General features: G+C 40.8%; 1 protein-coding gene across 1 annotated transcript in view; it reads left to right on the top strand.

The window, feature by feature from the left end:
- The window catches only part of GEN1 (GEN1 Holliday junction 5' flap endonuclease), a 32,298-nt gene extending 11,872 nt beyond the window's left edge, over positions 1-20,426 (top strand). The window contains exons 6-13 of the mRNA XM_063442129.1: positions 2,245-2,336; positions 3,347-3,497; positions 3,581-3,617; positions 3,733-3,813; positions 7,986-8,116; positions 17,183-17,244; positions 17,672-17,815; positions 18,857-20,426. Of these exons, the coding sequence (XP_063298199.1) occupies positions 2,245-2,336; positions 3,347-3,497; positions 3,581-3,617; positions 3,733-3,813; positions 7,986-8,116; positions 17,183-17,244; positions 17,672-17,815; positions 18,857-20,310 (2,152 nt within the window). The 3' untranslated portion in view covers positions 20,311-20,426. The remainder of the gene's footprint in view (positions 1-2,244; positions 2,337-3,346; positions 3,498-3,580; positions 3,618-3,732; positions 3,814-7,985; positions 8,117-17,182; positions 17,245-17,671; positions 17,816-18,856) is intronic.
- Positions 20,427-20,852: the final 426 nt, after the last annotated feature.

Raw genomic sequence — 20,852 nt, 5'->3', positions numbered from 1 at the left:
GATCTAATGCGCGTGCTATGTTTACATTAGGGTTAATGGTTTACATTAGGGTTAATCCAGCCTCCCTTGCAGGCACAGCCAACCTTCGGCACTGCAGATGTTTTGGACTACACCTCCCACGATGCTTTGACAGCATTATGGGTGTAAGAGCATTATGGGGGATGTAGTCCACAACATCTGGAGTGCCAAAGGTTGCCTATCCCTGCTCTAGTGGCTGTCTGACAGACGCTAGAGGCGCTTCTCACTGTGAAAATCACAGTGAGAAGACGCTGACTTCCATAGGAAAGCTAATGAATATTGTCAGCACTTAGTAGATTATCCCCTTTAAAATATATCAAGGGTGCACACATATAAAAATGTATCTAAAAAACTGTATCAATAAAAACAGTATAAATGTTCCCTAAAATGTCCAAAGTCTGTTTCATTCACATGTAGGTTCCTTTGGGGGAAAGTCCAAATTCCTATTATTACAATTGAGGACCCAATAGTGCACTGGATATTCCTTAAGGCAAAGAGAGACAAAATATAGTGTAACTCTTTAACATTTATTTCCCCAGTACAAAAAATCCCCCCCCCAAATAGGAACTCTTACAAAATTAAAATGTGGTACTTATCACTAAGGACCACGAAAATGGCTCGTATAGCTGCTCGTTCTCTCGAAGTCCCAGAGAGAATACCCGGTTCTCCAGAGCACAAAGGCAGGCTGTCAGAAGATTTTCAAACGGAGAAACACTGAGGATAAATCCCGTTGGAACCTGGTCAAAAAGTATGTACAGCAGAGCTCTGTCCTTTTAACGCGTTTCAGTTATACGAGCCATTTTCGTGGTCCTTAGTGATAAGTAACACATTTCAATTTTGTAAGAGTTCCTATTTGGGCGGGGGGGGGGGGGGGAGGATTTTTTGTCCAGTTAGACAGTAGACTAGCAAAGACGCAGTTTTTAACCTAGTATATGCGCTCTCTTTGTTGTCTTCTCTAGTCCATTGGAAAGCATTGAGAAATGCTTTCCTATGGACTGATTGAATGTGCATGCACATTCAGCGCTGACGTCGGAAGAGGGAGGAGATTTCCCCAGCACCGAGGGAGCCCGGCGCTGGAGAAAGGTAAGTGATTAACCCATTCCTCCCCCTTCAGCCCAGTGGGAGTGGGACCCTGAGGGTGGGGGGGACCAAAAGACCCTACAGTGCCAGGGTCGAATTGTTCTCCTGGCACTAAAGAGGTCCTTTAAGGCTGCAAATTCAGCTTTTTGACCTTAGTTTTCCACAATCTAAGATTTAAATTAATCTAGTTCTGAAAACATGCTCCGCTGTGGATTTGATGAAGAAATGCATTTTGAATGATGTCATGCTGGTCTCTGCTAAATGAAGAATTAAAGAGTAAAATAGTATTAATAAGGGGCATTTGTTGCATAGAAAACTTTACATTCAACCTTTGCACAATATAAATAGCCTATGGACTGGATGCATATTAAAGTAGACAAATGTGTAATAAATAAATCGTTTAGTCTCCCAATAAATCTACCATTTTTAAAGATCTCGGGACTATATAAAACTAACTGTGGGTAAGGGTGGCAACGAGACTTTCAACCAATACAAACAAGATTACCTTAAGAATGTATTTTTAGGCACTGCAAATCAGTGGTCATGCGATGTTACCACTACAAGAATGCAATTTTGCAAATTTTCCTTTTCTATTTCTAATTTTTCCTGATCTCAAATAGACCGGAATGTCTGCATACACTGTATATTAATGCATTTTACATGTTGACTAGTTACTAAATGGTCCATATAACGATGCACTCACTAGCTGGCGCCATGTCCACATGGTTGTCCGTTTTCACAATGGTATAAAATATTACACCTAGGTAACACCCAACTGCTAATGGCTTTGCTCCCATAAATTGCTTTGATATGCAAGGTTAGTGCTCTTAATGTCTCTCGTGTTTGCTGAGCAGGAAAAGAAATAAACATCTTAATGTGCAGCAGATTTTTGGGCCCATGTGTTCTAGACACACATACAATTTAATGTGGCTATGCCAGTTTTGTATGTCAGTGGATTAGTGATAAAATTACACCAACAAGATGGAGCAGTAAATCATTTAATGCCATTTGAAAACAGCAATTGTGATAGGTAAAAAAAAAATAAAAAAAAATAATGAGGGGACTAGTTTTCAGAATCTGACAAGATATACAATTTCGAATTATATATTTCTTTGATTTATTGTCTTTATTTTTTTTTTCTCAAAGGTTTCACCAATGGAAGAAAGAGTTTGCTGATCCCACAACACTCCCCAAATCCACCAAAAAAGTGGTCCATTGTTCTGTTTGTTGCCATCCAGGTATACTGCTACTTAAAAAGCCGCCTAAAATAAAAATAAAAAACACCATTTTTTTTTTTTTAGCATTTTCCGCTTGATATGTTGATGTTTTGCCAAATCAGTTCAGTGTGTGGTGTTTTGTTTTTCGATCATTTTTTATTGAGGCATAAGCGAATTGTACAAAACAGGCTATACTAAGTCAAATAGTCAAAACGACGAGTTACATGAAATTGTTTTATTTTCTACCTGAGTGTTTGTGACGGCTCCACTCTATTATCTAATCACACGTGTGCTCTTATTGCCATCTAGTTATTCTGCCTTTAGGCTGCACATTTATACATCACTGTTTGTTGATCTGTCTGTCTTTTATAACTACATACAAGGTTCCATTTGCCTGTTTACACAGTGCAGTTTTTTTTTAAAACATCAGTTTTTTTTCTAAACATCAGAGCATATAAACAAGTGGATAACAAATGAAATATTTAGTATAAACTACAATTGAAGAATGGGTCACAAATTAAAAGGGATCTGTCCAAAAAACCTACTTTTCCAGCTTTTATCGATATAGAACCTATAACAAGTTACTGCGCTAATTGACTCACTTTTCCTTTAATTAGCCAGTATTGCATTTTCTATATTTCTCTCTTTCTTACGATTCTTAGTTTTGACCAGAAGGCAGACTTTAAATTGACAAATTGTAATATTACAGAATTTATTATTACACATTTATTAGCTATAATCAATGTAATTCAGTCACATAAAAATTCCGTAACCGCAAGCTCATTCTTTGTTTGTTTGTTTTTTTGTTTATTTTGTAACATATGGCTTTAAGTAGTTGATCAGTATGGCTGTTGATAGTGAGTGCCATTTCACCGACATATGATAAATGACCAACCAGTATGCCAGTTGACCGTGAATACAGCTCAATTTGTCACCTGATGGCAGATTTTTTTCTCCTTTGCCCCATAAAAACAAATTATGCAAAAAATGGCTGGTTTTCAAATCTTTACAATAACACATTTTTCTCTAAGGTTCAGCTAAAGACCACGAACGAAACGGTTGTCGATTATGTGGAAGTGATCGATACTGCGAGCCCCATGACTACGATTACTGCTGCCCTTGTAACTGGCATAAAGCACAGCGAGAGAAACGCGACAACGCTGTGGAGTACAACATTAAGATGTATGGAAGATAGACTGCTTAATAAAGTGTATTGATCCCTTGTGGCAAGCAATACTTGTAATGTCTTTCTGCGTGTCTTACAGGAAAGCGAAGAAATGTGAAGGTTTTCCTTTCTACGAGGTAATAAAACAGCAGCGTATTGATCATCAGCTCTAAAATTTGTATATGTATAGTTTTTGTGTATTTGTTTTTATGACTTTGTGTTGTTTGTTTCTCTCTTTCCGATTTGTTCTAGGTCATCGATGAATTTCTCAGAAATAAAAATAAATTGATAAAAGTGATCAAGTGGGTCAGACCCAATCTTTTACATTTTCAGGTAAGAATATATTGGTTTTCATACTCCTATCAAGCAAACTATTAAGAGACATTACATCAATTACCAAGCCAGTTCTTCTTTTTGTTACTTGGTCTTCATTTATCCAAGTGTTCGGAACCCCTGTGTCCAGAAACCAGAAATGCTGCACTCTGTGGAGTCTTTACATCACACGACAAGCTTGAAGTTGGTGAATTATTTAGGCCCAGGGTGGTACACTGTGTTTCTCCAGTTCTCTGACTGAGCAGTTCAAAGCATTGAATTGACACTGCAGACCTCTAAATCAATCTAGTTTGCTGAACAGCTTTATGTGTGCAGAGTGTGTACTATCTCATTTTGCAAAAAGTGCAGATTTCAATAGAAATTGGCGCTTTAATAATTTAACCTGCTTACACCCTTTGGCTTTTAAGTACACAACATGTCCTGTTACTTCCTGGTTTGTTTAGCCCAGTGAAACTAAACTCAAGAGGCAGCAATTGTCTAGAGGACCTGCAGTGCAAAGACTTCTTATTGAGCTGCATTGGAAAGTCTGTGATTGGACAGCCACAGAAAGTCTGGGCTTGAGAAGAAGGGAAGGGCCTGTAAAGGCAACAGATAAGAAGCTGCATGCTTTGCAAACTGTTTTGAGATATAATCCCAGTTTTTAAAAAAAATGCATAAATTAATGTATGCAAGTTTTCATTTGTCATCACTAAAAAGTGATTTTTATTTCTTTTGTATCTGTGCCATAGAGTGTCCCTTTAACTTCAATCAGTATATTGTAGTAAATATGCAAAAAGTATGAACAACATTTGTCTCCATTAAGAACTCCTAGTGCCTTTCATCCATGTGGGCAGTAAAGTTTCTTAAAGGAACACTACAGTGTTAGGAATAACACTATAGTGTCCCTGCACCCCCGCCCACCACCCTAACCCCTGCCCCATGGCCTTTCTTGGCCATGTAAAAGGTTAAAAGAAAAAACTTTAAGCACTTATCAGATTCCAGTGCCGGGCTCCGACGTTAGCCGATAAGTCGAACCTAATGCTCATGCGCGACAAGTGCCGCACAAATTAGGCCTTGCCCATAGAAAAGCATTGACCCACTGCTTTCCTGTGGGGTTTTTCAACACGCTGGACATCTTCATGCAAAGCATGAGGATGTCCAGCTTCGTCCATAAAACTCCAAGAACCTGTAGTGGCTGTCTTACAGCTTCCCTAAAACTGCAGGGTTTCACATTGCAGGGTTAAGGGAACAGGGACCCTGCACCCAGATCACTTCAGTGAGAGAATGGTAAAGGGAACAGGGACACTGAAGTGGTCTAGGTGCCTATAGTGTCCCTTTAATTCACATGCAGCCCTGGTCCTTTTCATTAATATGTGCTTCGTAGCCAACTCAGAGCTACTGGTAATATGTTGCTGGAGACAGCTTTTGGATAGGGAATTCCACTAAATTTACTTATAAATATTTTCTCCCAATTAACCTATTGAGAATGTTTCTCTTGGTTTTGCTATTTCAACAGAATGTTGCAGCAGTATTAGCCTAGGGCTAGCTCTCTAATATCAGGATACAAGTTTTTTAAATGATATCTGGTCTTACGAGAGACAGTGAGTTACAAAGACCCCCAAATATTCTCTTTCTACTGATCTACTGAGGGACACCTACAAACAGGATATATACACACCCATATCTATAGAACATTATTTTGTCTAGCTGTTAGATGTATTTTCAAAGAATGATGGGCATTGCATTGAGCAAACAGCTGGCAGTCCAGTGTTTCGCGGTCCACAATATAATATTAATCTGTTATGAAGCTTTTTTGCCCCTCTCGTGACACACTCAAATTAGCAGCAGAAGGACCTAAAGACAGGTAGGATTTGTTGCGTGCGGTATATTAAGCTATTCTGTATTTTTTGCTAGAGATAAGAAACCTGCTTTGTGCTAATGATATCGTTATCCATTCCCAATATTAAATTGGAGGAAAAGCATCCGTGCTGGAGATTACGCACAGTAATAATCTTCCACAAACTGAGCACCGCTTGGCTCGAGTGCACTCTGATTAGTGACTAGAGGTGGCTATTTAACACCTGGATGGACAGGGGCATTGTCAGGGCAGCGAGAGATATCATTATAAAATATATCCTCACCATTCCAAACACAGAGCCGTCTCCTCGCTGTACCCTCTGCAGATGGATCATTTATAAAGCAGTCCGTTTTATTCATAGCCGTATCAAATACAACCACTCCGGGCTGAAGGATGTTGGGTGAGCGGTTTATTTTGGGGGAGTATAAGACATAAACACATGAATTATTAGTGTGCTGTACATTATGCCTTTATGTAATTGCTAAAATGACTTTATTTATAAGGATAATGCTTCACCGTGCTGAAAGCTTCCTGACCACATTATAAAACTCCCTTCCTGCTTGTACGTCAAGGACATGGCGTTAAGCAGACAAGCTTGTTTCTTTATCCGTTTTCCCCTTTAGTATACCTGGTATCAGCTATTTTAATATTGTACCCCAACTATGAAACTTGCACTCGAGACTGTAATTGAACTCTTCCATTTTTTGCATTGTATAGATAATGTTTTTAGAAAATATATACATACATAAAATACATACATACATACACAAACAATCCAAAAGAATAAAAGATTAATAGAAAAAAGAAAAAAAAGTTCTCACTTTTTAATATTTTTTCAATTTTATGCAAATCCCCACTCACATCATCATTAGCCTAGAGTTTTGCCCACTCCAGGAATACGTTTAGGCCAGCTGTGATTTTTTATTTTTTTGTGTGGTTATTTTGTGTGTGTGTGTATATATATATATATATATATATATATATATATATATATAATTTTTTTTTTACAGTTTTTATTTATTTTGCAATACAAAGATTAAAGGGCAAAAAAATTAAACAAACAGGAGCAAACCCTCATTTAAAAAAGCCTCCCACCCAGATTTATACCCACTGTACAACAGCACATAATGTAAACAGTATGTTAGAGACTCCGTTCTAATCTGTGGAATCTGAGGTTTTGGTCAGGTATATCACAACACTGCAAAGGTGAGAGAGGCTGATTAGCAGAAATTCTAACACAATCTGTATCCGTTCTGTTCAGAGCAGGGTTTTCTGGAACCTCAGTTATCCCTTTTTCTACTTATGACATTTTTTTGCTCAACTATAGCTTGTAGAAACGGTTGCTGTGCTTCCTGCTGAAATGTACAACACAATCATTGGACAATGCAGGTTAGCAGAGAAGGACAAAAATGGAAGTGTACTGTACCCGGCAAAAAGGAATGGTGAGGTTAGACAGAGGAAGCAGGGTTAAATGGTTACTCCAAGCACCATGACCACTACAGTGATCTGAAGTGGACATTTTGCCTGGAGTCTGTATGTGCAGCGAACTGTAGCAGTTATGATGGTTGGAGAATCCAACCATCTCTCCAGATTTCACAAGTAGAAAAGGAGAAACCTTTTTACTCCTAATAAAGAATATGGAAAGATATTTAGTACAAAATTGGATCTGCGAAAAAAGATAATTATGTAGACCAAAAGCTATAAAATGAATTCTAGTTTTGCCTGGAATGTCCTTTTAACAGATTTCACAATGTTTCGTTGGCATCTTGGTTACAAAGACCAGTTAGCCTTAAAATCTGCCTGGATTGCATAACATTCTTCAACTGAGTTTGGCAGATTCCTCTAAATGCTTGAAATGTGGGGGGGAGGAGGCTGATGTATCCTATTGTTTTGGGGCCTGTTCTCGCATAAGAGATTTTTGGCAGAAGTTCAATCGTACATTGAGTCCCTATTAAGCTTCCCAGTGCCGCAATCCCTGGAGCTGTCCATTTTCGGTATTTTTCTGTCCCTACTACAAAGTACTGTAGATTTTTCCTAATGGTTCTGGAGCTACACTACAACAACAAAGACAGTCCTCCATACCTGGTTATCTCATGATGTTAACTTTCATTTTTAGGAAATAAATAACAAACATGGGCACACTTTGGTCTTTTAATTAATCTGGTGCTGACGTTGAATCTATACATGGAAATAATTGACATTTCAGAAGTTCCATGTTTTAGATGGTACAAATAAACTGTTCAGGAAAACCATGATTTTTTTAATTCATGTTTGTATAAGGAAGGAAATGAAATTTATTTATGTATTTATATGTTCTCTTTCTTCTCGATCCCAGAACTTTACGTTGGAGCGAATGGAGTGGCCAAAGCATTATTCATGTGAAAAACTGCTGGTGTTGCTAACGTACTATGATATGAATGAAAGAAAGCTTGGCAGAGAGCATGCCACACAGCTGCAAGCCATTCGGTAACATGATCAAGACAGTTTGTATTAATTTACATTCAGTAATGGGATTGTTAGCTTGAGAAATGGAAAAAAATACAAAAATTATTAAGTCAGACAAATGTGACTTTTTTTCAATTTGACAATTTTTATTTTGTCGTAGTAAGATGGGGTACAGAAAAGAAAAGGGAGAGGGGAGTTTAAGTATAAACATCTAGCACAGTACATCCATTCAACGATGATATATTGTGTTTGGTTGGTACAGTAAATGCAGAATGTACCTTGTATGCAATAAACATTTCAATGTCATAATTCACCATACGCAATGTAGTGGGGGGCCTAGTTACTCGCCTGTTTAAAAGGCTTTGTCAACAGAGTAATTGGCCTTGTATGGACACATTCCACTACTTGCGGTTTTCGTCTGTATTTACCATTTGCAAATATTTCAGTGGACTTTCCCATGCGGTAGGGGGATATCGGAAGGAAAGGGATGTTATGAGAGGGATATCTTACACCATTCTACAAGTTGCACCTTAGGTGTTGTTAGAAGTCTCCTTGGATGCCCTGTATAGCAGATTCACCTTATGTGTGCTATGATGCCTTAAGGGAAATAACGCATTCCAGACTTGGCCAACTGAGCATCAGACCTGAGAGACTACAAGCTCTGCAGAAGGTGGTTTGTGGCATTCTCAGTGCAAGTTGTGTCCATGGAATCCATGCCTTTGTAACCAGAAATGGTGCCCAGGTGAGAGAAGGGTGGCGCGAAGTAACTTGGAATCTTGAGCTTGGGTTAATATTCATATCGGTTTACTTGTGGTGGCATTGTGCGCTGGAGCTCTCTGCTCTTGCGCTAGGGAGGGGATGAAATAATTCTGTTGGGTTTTTGGGTGTCCCACTGTTCCCACGCCACGTACCAGTGTTTGGCGTACAGACTGGAACATCTGGCCATGAGTTCGTATTGCTTGTTAGTGTCTATTGTTGATAAATACTGTTCTATGTTGGGAGGAAGTGCTACCTTCAAACTGTCTACTTATTACCATAAGAGCTGCAATGATAATGTGGTAGATTAGATACCGTTGGCTTTTCTGAAGTTATTTTGGAAACAAGGAGAAATGTTTCAGGGCGGAGAGGGAGATCGACTCCTGTGCAACATTTTATTACGTTTTCTACTGCATACCAATATGTGCTAAGTCGTGGTCATAGCCACCATATGTGAAGCATGTCACCTTTGTCCCCCTGACACCTCCAGCACTTGTCCGAGTTTTAATGGGAAGCTGTGCTGCAATCATGTGGGGACTAGGTACCACCTGTATAGTACCGTATTTTGTGTGACAGTTCAATGTGAGTCGAGCACAGTGTCAATGATTTGTGAGCAGTGAATATCTCCCACCATTGGGGGTCTGTCAAGGTTGCATTGAGGTCTCTCTCCCATGCCCTTTTAAAGGAGTTTAAGCAGGATGTAAAATGATCTGATGCATAAATTAAGGAGATACGTTTCTTGGAAAGTTTTAGTTTAAGGCTTATATTTTCAGCTTTGGACAATTTTGGCCCTAGTGAGTCTGTTGTGTGTGGTGATAGTTGTGGTGCGATCCAGGATGTCAGTTGTAGATATAGGAAGTGGGCTGTGTTAGGGAGGTTGAATTCAGATTGCAGGTCTGGGAACCCCTTGACGCCATGTCTCTCCCAGATCTTCTGGTTGAAATTATCTATGAGTGCCCTATCCTTGGGGCAGGTGATATTTTGTCTCCCATGCCCAATCTTTTGCGGTAATTGTCCCAAATATGTAGGCTGAGTGGTGTCGTGGGTAGTGCATGTTGGTATTTTGGTTGTTCTGCCGTGGGTATCCATGCCAATGTTATTAGCATGGTAAGCATTACCAGTGTAACCTTTTTTTTTAATTCGTGTCCATGCTAGCAGGTTCGGGAGGTGGAATGCTGATAATAGAGTAGAGACAAATGCGTTCAGGATTTTATGTAATTCCATGATGTATGATAGAATTCTTTCCTGCGCCGCAAGCATGCTGTGCAGAAGTCCGCCATTATTCACACTGGGGGGTAATCCTCGTGGGGGTCTGTTTTGTTCCGGCATGCTCGCATAATGAGTTCCTTGATGTGGTAATGCGCCATGAGAAGCATATCTCATGGTACCAAATCAGATAAGTGGCTGGGTTTTGGCACCCTGTGGACTCTGCCCACCAGCAGCATATCCGCCGGTATCCCCGGTGCATGGGCATGCATGTTACATTGCACGTTCACCTGGAGGTCACAGGGAAGGACAGAATCCGGGACAACTCGCAATCAGAGATTATTTCTCCTTGCCCTATCCTCAGTCAGCCATGTGGGATTCCATGAGGTCTAATCCATTGTGCATCACCGTTACTTGGTCCGCCAGAACGTTTTTTTGCTGAGGCCAGGTCAGTACATGCTGACTCAACATGTGTCGTTCTTGTGGTTAAGTCACGGATTTCTATTTGTATTTTGTCCGCCGTTGTTTTCCGCAAACGGATAAGTTTGGTAGACATTGCATCTAGGGCTTGTTCAAAATAACTCCTAGTTAAGCTGTCCTGTGAAGTCCTCCGTAGCTGGCATGTGGTTGCTGTCGCCTGAGTCTTCGGCACCATCTTGCAGCACAGCCCGCGCGGCTTCAAACACGGAGCAGGATTTCTGGCCGCAAAAAATGAGCTTTTCATCTCTGGAGGTGCCCTTTTTTGTTTTGTGTTGAGACATTGTCTTGAGGGGGTCAATTCTAGTGATTCTGCAGGTTAGTTATCGGTCTTAGTGAAGCCCATGTGTCGGAGCAAAGTTTTAAGCGGCCATCTTGCCCGGCTGCTATCCACGCCCCCAAATATATGACTTTTTAGCGGAGCACAGCAAGCACTAGAACAACTTATGTGCTTTGCATATATCATGGCACAAGGAGGTCCTCATTCCCTATCTCTCCTATTGTACAGATATCTTACTGGTGAGAGTTCTTTTTTAATTTGCTGGCCAATGGTCTATGGGGTATGCTGAGCTGTACTGAAAATAATGGGAGCATGCTGATTTACTGAGCCACTTCCCGGTCTGGGCAGAGTTCACTGCAGCTTTGTTAAAATATTACTCCCTGGGCAAGGAAACCTGCTAAAATTATATATCTGATCGCTTTAGGAGATGTTGGTTAACCTACTTACCATCTCTCCTCTGACCGCACCACCTTCATGCATGAGTCTGTCTACCTGCGTCTGTCCTCTGTCCGTACTCCCACCTCTGATGCTCGCATTCAAGACTTCTCGCGGGCTGCACCATTCCTGTGAAACTCCCTTCCCTTTTCCGATAGACGCTCACCGCGTCTCCAGTCTCCACTCCTTCAAAAAATCATTAAAAAAAATTTACTTTTTCACAAAAGCGTATCAATTAAACTGTTAATGGCTCACAAATAATTTATCTCCTGCAACTGTCATTAAAAAAACAAAAAAACGGGGCGGGGCCTGACTGCAGAAGGGAGCAGACGTGTGCTGTTGTAGCTCCAGCGGCCACGCACAAAGCGACCTAAAATTCGCTATACGGAACCTGCGACCCGACCCACATTGGCCACTAATCGACTCAGGGCACCGAGACCGGCAGAATGACACCTCTCCCGAGGCTGTACGCCAAAGTCCCGAATATCCAGCCGTTACGGCCTACTCACGAGGCGGACACGGGGGAGGCGGCCGCTCTCCCGTCGTCGCAAAGCATAGACAAGCTCAGTTCCGGCTCCCGTTCCCCCCCCTATGGACCGGAGGGGGTTATCCCGGTCCCCACCAACACAGCGAGTAAAGAGACACTGATTGCAGCTGACTGCCCAGACTGGGGCCCTGGACGGGCTGGACCCAGCAAGATGGCGGAGGCTGTATCCCAGCCTACATTCACGCTGCCACAGCCGACCAACCTGGACCGGATATTCCAGAACTTCTGGGCCCGACTGGAACGACTCCTAACCGGGTCCCCAAATGGAGAGGAGATGAAGGAGGTGAGGAGAAGGGGAAGGAGTGGGCTGACCCCGGGTAAAGCTTGCCCCTCAACACCCACTGTACCCACTAAATACCCACCTGGGCCGGAGGTCCCACGGAGACATCCTCCACAGCTTCAGCCACCACGTCGGAAGCCCGCCCGCCGCCGGCGGCGGCGAAACACCAGGGCCACCCACGGCGCCCACCAGGGGAAAGACCCGGCTCACATAGACGCCCGACTCTGTGGCAAGAAGACGCCGACCCCACAAGAGGCCTGGGGCTGGGGAAAAGCCCTCCCTTCCTCACGATCACTCAGCACCGACCACACGTCGAGAGATGCTACATACAGTACATCCTCCACTCCAAGAGCAGCCATATACAGGCTTGGTGATCCACCTCAACGACTCCCATCACGCCCAGGAAGCCATCGCATCAAATTGCCGACCAGAGGACCCTCAATGGGTACTGACTGCACCCCAAGAACCCGGGACCGGAGGGCCACTGATCTCAGCCCCTGCCGTCTAACGCCCCACAACTGCTTCAAGGAGATCCAGAGCACAGGCGTCGGCTGAACGCCAACGACATCGAGTGAGGACTTAAGCATACCCGTTGCCCGACTACCAGCTTAGAAACACAATAGGACTGGCGATGCTCTGATTGCCACTGCTAATATGCATACTTCATTGATGTCAGACCTTTCCGTTTAAACTTTGTTTTATGTTGGACGTTTAAAATGTTGAGATAGGACATGTAACAATCCTTAGTTTAACCGTATAACTATTTTAAAGAACTACTGGGCCTTCCTAGCTGCCATGTTAGCTTAGAATGTACAACGACCTAGGGAAATGCAGTCGACAATAGTTTGCGCTCACTCTATAGCGACACTGTGGTTTATAGATTCCGTGTACACATCTTGAAATAGTTGTCAGCTAGCATGTACTGATGTTACTGTCTATAACACGTTTATTGTTTTCAGCTGGAATAAGTTGTAAAAATGTGAAGCGTCCCTTAATGTGACTACCCCCTTCGCCTGGTCAGCCAGTTCATGTTCAAGATAGGAAAGTCGTACGCTCAGTACAGTGTAAATGTATGCTCTTAGTGAACTCACACAGCCATATATATTTAGACCTAAACACAGCCACCACTGTATGCACACTTAGCGTAACTACCTCCTTACAGTAAGTTTTACCTCCTGATGAATACCCGGATAGTTACCTAGCTTGCAATATTCTTGAATGTTCAACCTGCCGATTTAATCGCTTAAAGCATGTCTACGTTGTTTATTTTATATTGTACGTTTATGCTTTATAATCCTCTACGGCACTCATTAGACATGTGCTCAGACCACCAGTTCCCATTTAATCTTATTTAGCCTGATGCACTTGCCTAACGCTTTTCTCGTTTCTTGACTCTTGTGTTTCCTTAAACTGTTAGCTTGCTATATACTCATGTGTCACTAGATGTCTGTCTATCATAACTTAGTAAGTTACCAACCGGATCTTATGGTCAATAGCTTGTATTCTCACCTAAAGTTTAGCAACAAAAATATAAAAATGAGGCATTGCACTTCTGGAAATGTAATCTAATTTTGCGAATTGATGTATCAACCCTATACTGTAAATCACTCAAACGTTTCCTCCAATTTCTCTTCTGTACCCCATATTATATGCCTCTAATAAAAGAAAGATTGACAAAAAAACAAAAAAACACACTGTCTTCTTTGAATGCTACTCTACCAATCTACTTCTCTAATACTTCCCTTACATTTTGTGTCACTTTACCCCACTCCCACTAGCATTTAAGCTCATTAAACGATGCCCTCAACCCCTCTGTTTCTGTGCGTCCAACTTGTCTTGTTACAATAACATGCTTGTTACTCCACCATTGTGAATATAATAATAATGAATCATGGATGTCACACACATTCATTCACCTGATGGGGAGTTCCGTATTTTTCAGAATATACGACTCTTGGGGATATAACCCACGGCAACACTCTCACATGCTCGGCTCACAAGAGCAAGAGAACCTGGTGGAAGTACAGTTAGAGCCCTGAGCTCCCTCGCCCACTGTAGAAACTTAAAATGGCACAGGGGGGGAAATCTTGTTATATATACGCAATAAAGGTTGCGTTTGGCATATAGGACGCAGGCAGTTTTCTATCGTAATTTTATTTTTTTGGGGGGGAAAGCGTCTTCTATTTAAACAAATAAGGTATTCTGAAAGAGTTGCCGTGGCATGGTATAGGCAACCAGCAGGTGTGGTAAAACAAATACAATATAATCTTTCCTGAAAGCTTTAGACAGACACTTCCAGCAGCAGGAAACAAGATCAGAATAAAGCCCATGCTTTTAGATTGTAAATGAGTAGAGTGGACAGATGTATTTCACTTATCTGCCATCATACTTGCTGTAGACATGATGTTTCCAATGTTCTATCTCCCTAGAATAGAGTAATATTCAGCAAATAATAGTTTGAAGAGTGTCTGATGCGTCACGACATCACTAGTTTGGTACAGGCTGTTCCAGAAAATAACATTTCGAAGTTAATTGATTTTAAAATATTCATGCACCTGAAATGAATGTTTGCTGGAATCCATCTTTTTTTTTTTTTTTTTTTTAAATCATTTTTATGCTTTGCCCTCATGAAAGCACCATCGTATCGTTTTTGTCAATCTATCAGATTTTAATTTTTCACATTTTTTTTGAAACATTTTTTATTTATATTTATAAAGATACCTCATACTAAAAAATCATTGTATACAGTAGCAGAAACCGAGATGGGGTACATCACGTATAATAAAAAATACAGTTAAGGATCTTAAGATGAGACATAGTTATGAATTTTGTAACCGTTTTATATCCGTTCTTTAATTTGAAGCGATAGTATCCATAAAAATGGTCAGACATACATCTTAACCCCTTAAGGACCAAACTTCTGGAATAAAAGGGAATCATGACGTGTCACACACGTCATGTGTCCTTAAGGGGTTAAAGGAGCACTTTAGGGTCAGGAACACAAACATGTATTCCTGACCCTATAGGGTTAAAACCACCATCTAGCCACCCTGTTCCCTCATGCCTCCCTAAATATAGATATCTTACTTGTTTTCAAGGCTGGAGCTGCTTGCATTGTCCCTGTTTCCTTTAGACCTGCCTGCTGACATCAGCAGAAGTAGTAGCCTGATCCAATCACAATGCTTCCCCATAGGATTGGCTGAGACTGACAAAGAGGCAGATCAGGGGCAGAGCCAGCATGATTCAAACACAGCCCTGGCCAATCAGCATCTCCTCATAGAGATGAATTGAATCAATTAATCTCTATGAGGAAAGTTCAGTGTCTGCATGCAGAGGGAGGAGACACTGATTGTTTGGATGCATTTTAGGCAGCCATGACCCAGGAAGGATCTCTAACAGCCAGGATTGGCCAGTGAAGTTATCATTGGGCTGTAATGTAAACACTGAATTTTCTCTGAAAAGACAGTGTTTACAGCAAAAAGCCTGAAGGTAATGATTCTACTCACCAGAACAAATTCAATAAGTTGTAGTTGTTCTGGTGACTATAGTGTCCCTTTAATTATTAAATGTAAGTGTTTCAATCAGGCCCATTGCCACAAGTGTATACAATCAAGCACCTACCCACGCAGTCTGCATTTGCAAACCTTTGTGAAAAAAATGGGTCGTTCTGAAGAGCTCAATGAATTCAAACGTGGTATTGTGATAGGATGCCACCTTTGCAATAAGTCAGTTTGTGAAATTCCATCCCTGCTAGATGTTCCACAGTAAACTGTAAGTGGTATTATCGAAAAGTGGATGCGTTTAGGAACAGCAGCAACTCAGCCACAAAGCAGAAGACCTCGTAAAGTCACAGAGCGGGCTCACTGAGTGTTGAGGCGCATGGTGCGTTTGTCTCCAACACTCTGCAGCAGCTGCATGCAAGCTTGACATCACCAAGTACGATGCCAAGCGTCGGATCGAGTGACGTAAAGCACCCTGCCATTGGACTCTGAGGTGGATACATGTTCAGTGGATGATTCTCTGTTTGACAGTCTGATGGGCGAGTCTGAGTTTGGCAGATGCTAGAAGAACTGCCTGACTGCATTGTGCCAACTGTAAAGTTTGGTGGAGGAGGTTAATGATATGGGGCTGTTTTTCAGGGAGCCCCTTATTTCCATTGAATGGAAATCTTAATGCTTCCACATACCAAGACATTTTGGACAATACTATGCTACCAACTTTGCGGGAACAGTTTGAGGAAGACCCTTTTCTATTCCAGCATAACGGTGCCCCAGTGCACACAGCAAGGTCAATAAAGTTTGGTGTGGAAGAACTTGACTAGTCCGCACAGAGCCTTGACCCAAAAACCCATCAAACACCTTTGGGATGAACTGGGAGGGATATTGCAAGCCAGGTCTTCTTGTCCAACATCATTGACTGACCTCACAAATGCTCTACAGGGGGAATTGGCAAACGTTCCCACAGAAAGACTCCAAACCTTGTGGAAAGCCTTCCCGGAAGAGTAGAAGCTGATATAGCTGCAAACGGGGGACCAACTATGTATTTAGAATGTGATGTCATAAAAGTCCCTGTTGGTACAATGGTCAGATGTCCCAATACATATAGTGTAGGTTTTATTTTTTAAAACTGCTCAAAAAAGTTAGAACATTCAGACTGATTCTTCCGGCAACATTCACCTTCTCCAGCAATTGATAAACAATAGTTTTAAAATTAAATCATCAGTAGTGACCTTTCCAGTGATTACATAAGAGGCTCTCGCGTCCCACAACAGTGAAAAACTGATTCTGATCCGGTCAGCCTGAGTCCTTCACACTGTAAAATAGTAGCTTTTTTCCCTCCTTACAGAAATCCATATGCTTCAAATTACATGTAATAGTTTTTTTTTGCTCTTTTAGACGCCAGGGAAAAAAAATACAAAATATATTTTGTTTCTCTAAAAGCGGAATATCTCTTTTCTATCACACAGATATTTCATGGCTGGTGTGCGATTTAGCAGTTCATTCCTTTTTAGGAAAAGTAGGCTAGATTCAACTGTGTTTTTATTACATTGATGTTTTTCGATTATCAGAAATCGCTCACCTGGATTATACTTGTGCTTTCTTTCAGAATTGTGAAAAACAGGATCAAAAATGGAATTCCTTGCTTTGAAATAGAATGGGTAAAACCAGGTCTGTACCAGTATTTTCACAAATAATTTACCTGTATTAATCTGTAGCATAGGCCTCAGCTTGGGGGGGGGGGGGGTCTATAGCCAACCAGGGGTTAAGTGGAAACCAGAGAATGAGGTGCAGGAATAAGGAGAATTTAATAGATGACTGATGGGGAAAATATGTTAATGGGTTGATGGATTTAAAAAGTTTTATAGGGTACAGAAATGTATGTAAGTTCGGTAAGAGGTTATCGGTTTATGGCAGTTTCACATATGATGATTTGATACAGTGGCTTCTATAGTTTTATATACAGTCTGGTTAAAGGTTTCCCGAACTACTCTGCATGTTAGTATTGTCTGCCCATGAATCACACACATAGTAAGTGGCTTGACTTTCTCTATGGGGAGGGTATAATAGAGTCTTGCCTATTATCTGTCTGTTTCAGATGATTACGTTTTTCCCGATGACCATCCTTCAGATTTGCCATTAGTGACAATTGAGGAAGGCTCTCTGTTCCAAGCTGCGTACCCTGCGATAGTTGATTTGTATCAAAAAGAAAAAGCTGAAGAGGAAATCAAGAAGCAGAAAAGTATGTTTGTTTGTTTTTTTCTGTTTTGTTGTCCTTTTCTCTTACACTAGATCTGTGACTGAGCCTGCTGCAACCATGGCTTCCTCTAGGCTGATCAGTAACAACGGGGCAGCCAGTGTAAAAAGCATGTATCTGTAAAGTTACGGATCCGTTTGGCACTGTTCGAATTGTAACTTTATTTGATGTTTAGAATCTTTTAACCCCTTAAGGACCAAACTTCTGGAATAAAAGGGAATCATGACATGTCAGGCACGTCATGTGTCCTTAAGGGGTTAAAGGCACAAGCTAAATTCCATATTGTTTATTTACCTTTCCATTTATAGCATACTGGTGCTTTCTAATAATTCACTGTTTAAGCATTCACATGTTCATGCATAGTAAGATAAGCATGAAGTCCCCATGGGACCAGATCCATCCTTGTGGAATGGAAGCCAAGTCATAGAAAGTGGCAGAGCCAGGGACTATATGACATTTACTTGAAAAATACCACATTGTACCCTGGAAATAATATGTATGGATAATTAAATTGAGAATGTTTGTCTTTATTGTTGTTGTGTTAGAAGCGATCAGAATGTACTTTGAGTGGTTCCATTCGTAGACTTTTATCGGGCATATTCTCATGAAATAGAATCACAGTTAGCAGGAATTTGCTGAGCCGGGATGTTATTGGCAATAAACTATTGGTGGTTTCAAAGGCTGAAGCTACTGACACTTTGCTACTGCTGTAACATTTACTCTGAAATGTTTCTAGGAAAAAAGATTTGATATAAGGATTGCAGCATTAAATTATTATTTAATGTACTGCTATTTAACCTACTTCTGGTATTTTTTCTCTTTCAATTATTGTGCAAGTTGTCTATTGTCCGAATGGAATTCGCAGATACTGTAATATTCATAGGGACACGGTGCTTTTTAAATGCGACCATTTTAAAAGACAATTTGCCTGCAGCCGCAAATTCTTGGCACAGCATAATGTAAAATCAGACTTTTCTGTACAACAATGGTTGTTTGCCGAGTAATTATTCATGTCTGTCTTTTTAGGCAAGAAAACAAAGCCAAGGACTAAACCTATTTCTGATCTGGATGATGTTGCTTTAATGTTGTCTGAAATGGACTTAAAACCTTCTTCGAATGACGCTACTCCACCAGATTCTGCAGTGGATGCTGCTGAAATTTTGAACTGTGAAAATAATGTTCTAAAATTCACTCTCCGCTCTTCTGATTTACCTATTGTTGAAGATCCTTTAGTGAATATGATCGTTTTGATAGATTCCGAAACCGAGTCTGAGGTTTTCACTCCACACATTGATAATGGGAAGATTCTCGGTGATGCTTGCTGCTCACCAGCGCAGTGCAGTAGCCCTCCCATAACCGCACAGTCACCTAATGTCTCCTCTGTGATTTCAGAGCTTCAGTTGAGCGGCATTGACTGGGATGCAACGTCTTTTGTCGAGTCCCCTCAAACAGTAGCCCGTACTGCTGGGGTGGATTGTTCAAAGCAAAATAAACATGACTCTTTAGATGACAATCAATCTACTAACAATATAAAAATGGTTGGCCTCAATGTAAATGGGACCATAAAGGAAATGCCTGCATCCACTGGTGTAGACAGCAAATTTGTGACCTCTTCCAAGGAAGACTCAAAACTGGAATACCAAACGTTATCATTAAAAGAGAGAATACTTTTAAAGAATGCTTATCAGTGTGGCGTCCCTTACCCTCAAACTCATATTGACAAAGTGTATTCCCTTGCCCCTCTAAGTCTCCACAAGAGGGAATCTTTAGATTTGAGTTCTAAGAAAGCTGGCCTTCCTTTGGCTGATGAATGTGCAAAGGAAAATAGGAAAGTGCATGAACTACATGCAGAAACAACAAGCGTAAAAAAAGAAAAGGTTATATCCATAATACCAATAGTCGGCTCAATCACAAAGGCTCAACCTTTGGAACTCTCTAACGCAAAGCCATGTAATTTTGTATCAGATGTCAAAAAGACTGCTTCTGTTCCTGTAAAAAAGGCCTACACTTTTGTGAAAGATCCGAAGAAAATGCCCATTGTGCCCATGAGAGCGCTTTCGGCAGGAAATATTTCTACGAAACCAACAAGCCAAACAGCTGCAAAAGTATCTGTGAAAAAGACTGTCTGTCAGAAGACGGTCTCATCTAGTGAAGACAGTGAGGCGGAGGAGAAACCATGGTGGAAACTAACAAAGAACAAGATATCAAGTGCCCTGAATAAGGACATCCCAAAAGACAAAAGTGACAAACTCAAAATACAACCAGCCGTGAACAAACAAGATGTTGCCATGAAAATGCATACCAACACTAATACTCATCACAATTACAATACAGAACTTCTGCTAAGCCCTCCTGGATCTAAGACACCAAGTACGGAAACTCCTGGAGACGACAGTGATGGAGATGACTCTCTGATTTCCGTGGACAGTCCATTACCACTGTCTGAAAGACTTAAACTAAGATCTATGCAGAACATTTAAATTTGCTATTAAAATAAATTTATCAATACAGCTGAATTTTTTTGAGTTTGAAAACTGTAAGTAAAGATGGTAAAATAAAGTTACTGGCTTCCAATAAGACTTACCAGAGAGTGGGCACAGGCACAGTATACGAACGCTGTCATCTTTACAGCAGCTCTTGACATTTTTTATGAGACATTACTATTTTTAGTTTAAATTATATTTTATATATTTTTTCTGTGCTTACTCTCCTATCTTGTATTCACCTGGTTGGGATTTTGAAAGGCAGTATCTTTATTCAATTTTGGATTAATCAGAGCACCCATTTTTAAATAGAAATCGTGGCCAATATAAATAACTAAATCCATTTTAATAATTATGCTTCTTTCCTATGTTGTATTATTTATTTTGACAATGTACATAAATTAAATTCTTAAACTATTGTTGTGATATTTCTTAATGGATGGTGTATGGCAAGATGGAGGAGATGTTTACTCATGCATTGTTAAAGGGACACTATAGTCACCAGAATAACAAACGCCTATTGCATTTTGTTCTGGTGA

Source organism: Pelobates fuscus, chromosome 2 (assembly GCF_036172605.1).
Source record: "Pelobates fuscus isolate aPelFus1 chromosome 2, aPelFus1.pri, whole genome shotgun sequence".
Lineage (NCBI taxonomy): Eukaryota > Metazoa > Chordata > Amphibia > Anura > Pelobatidae > Pelobates > Pelobates fuscus.
The sequence above is the reverse complement of the archived record's forward strand: the minus strand, read 5'-3'. Positions and strand labels throughout refer to the sequence as shown.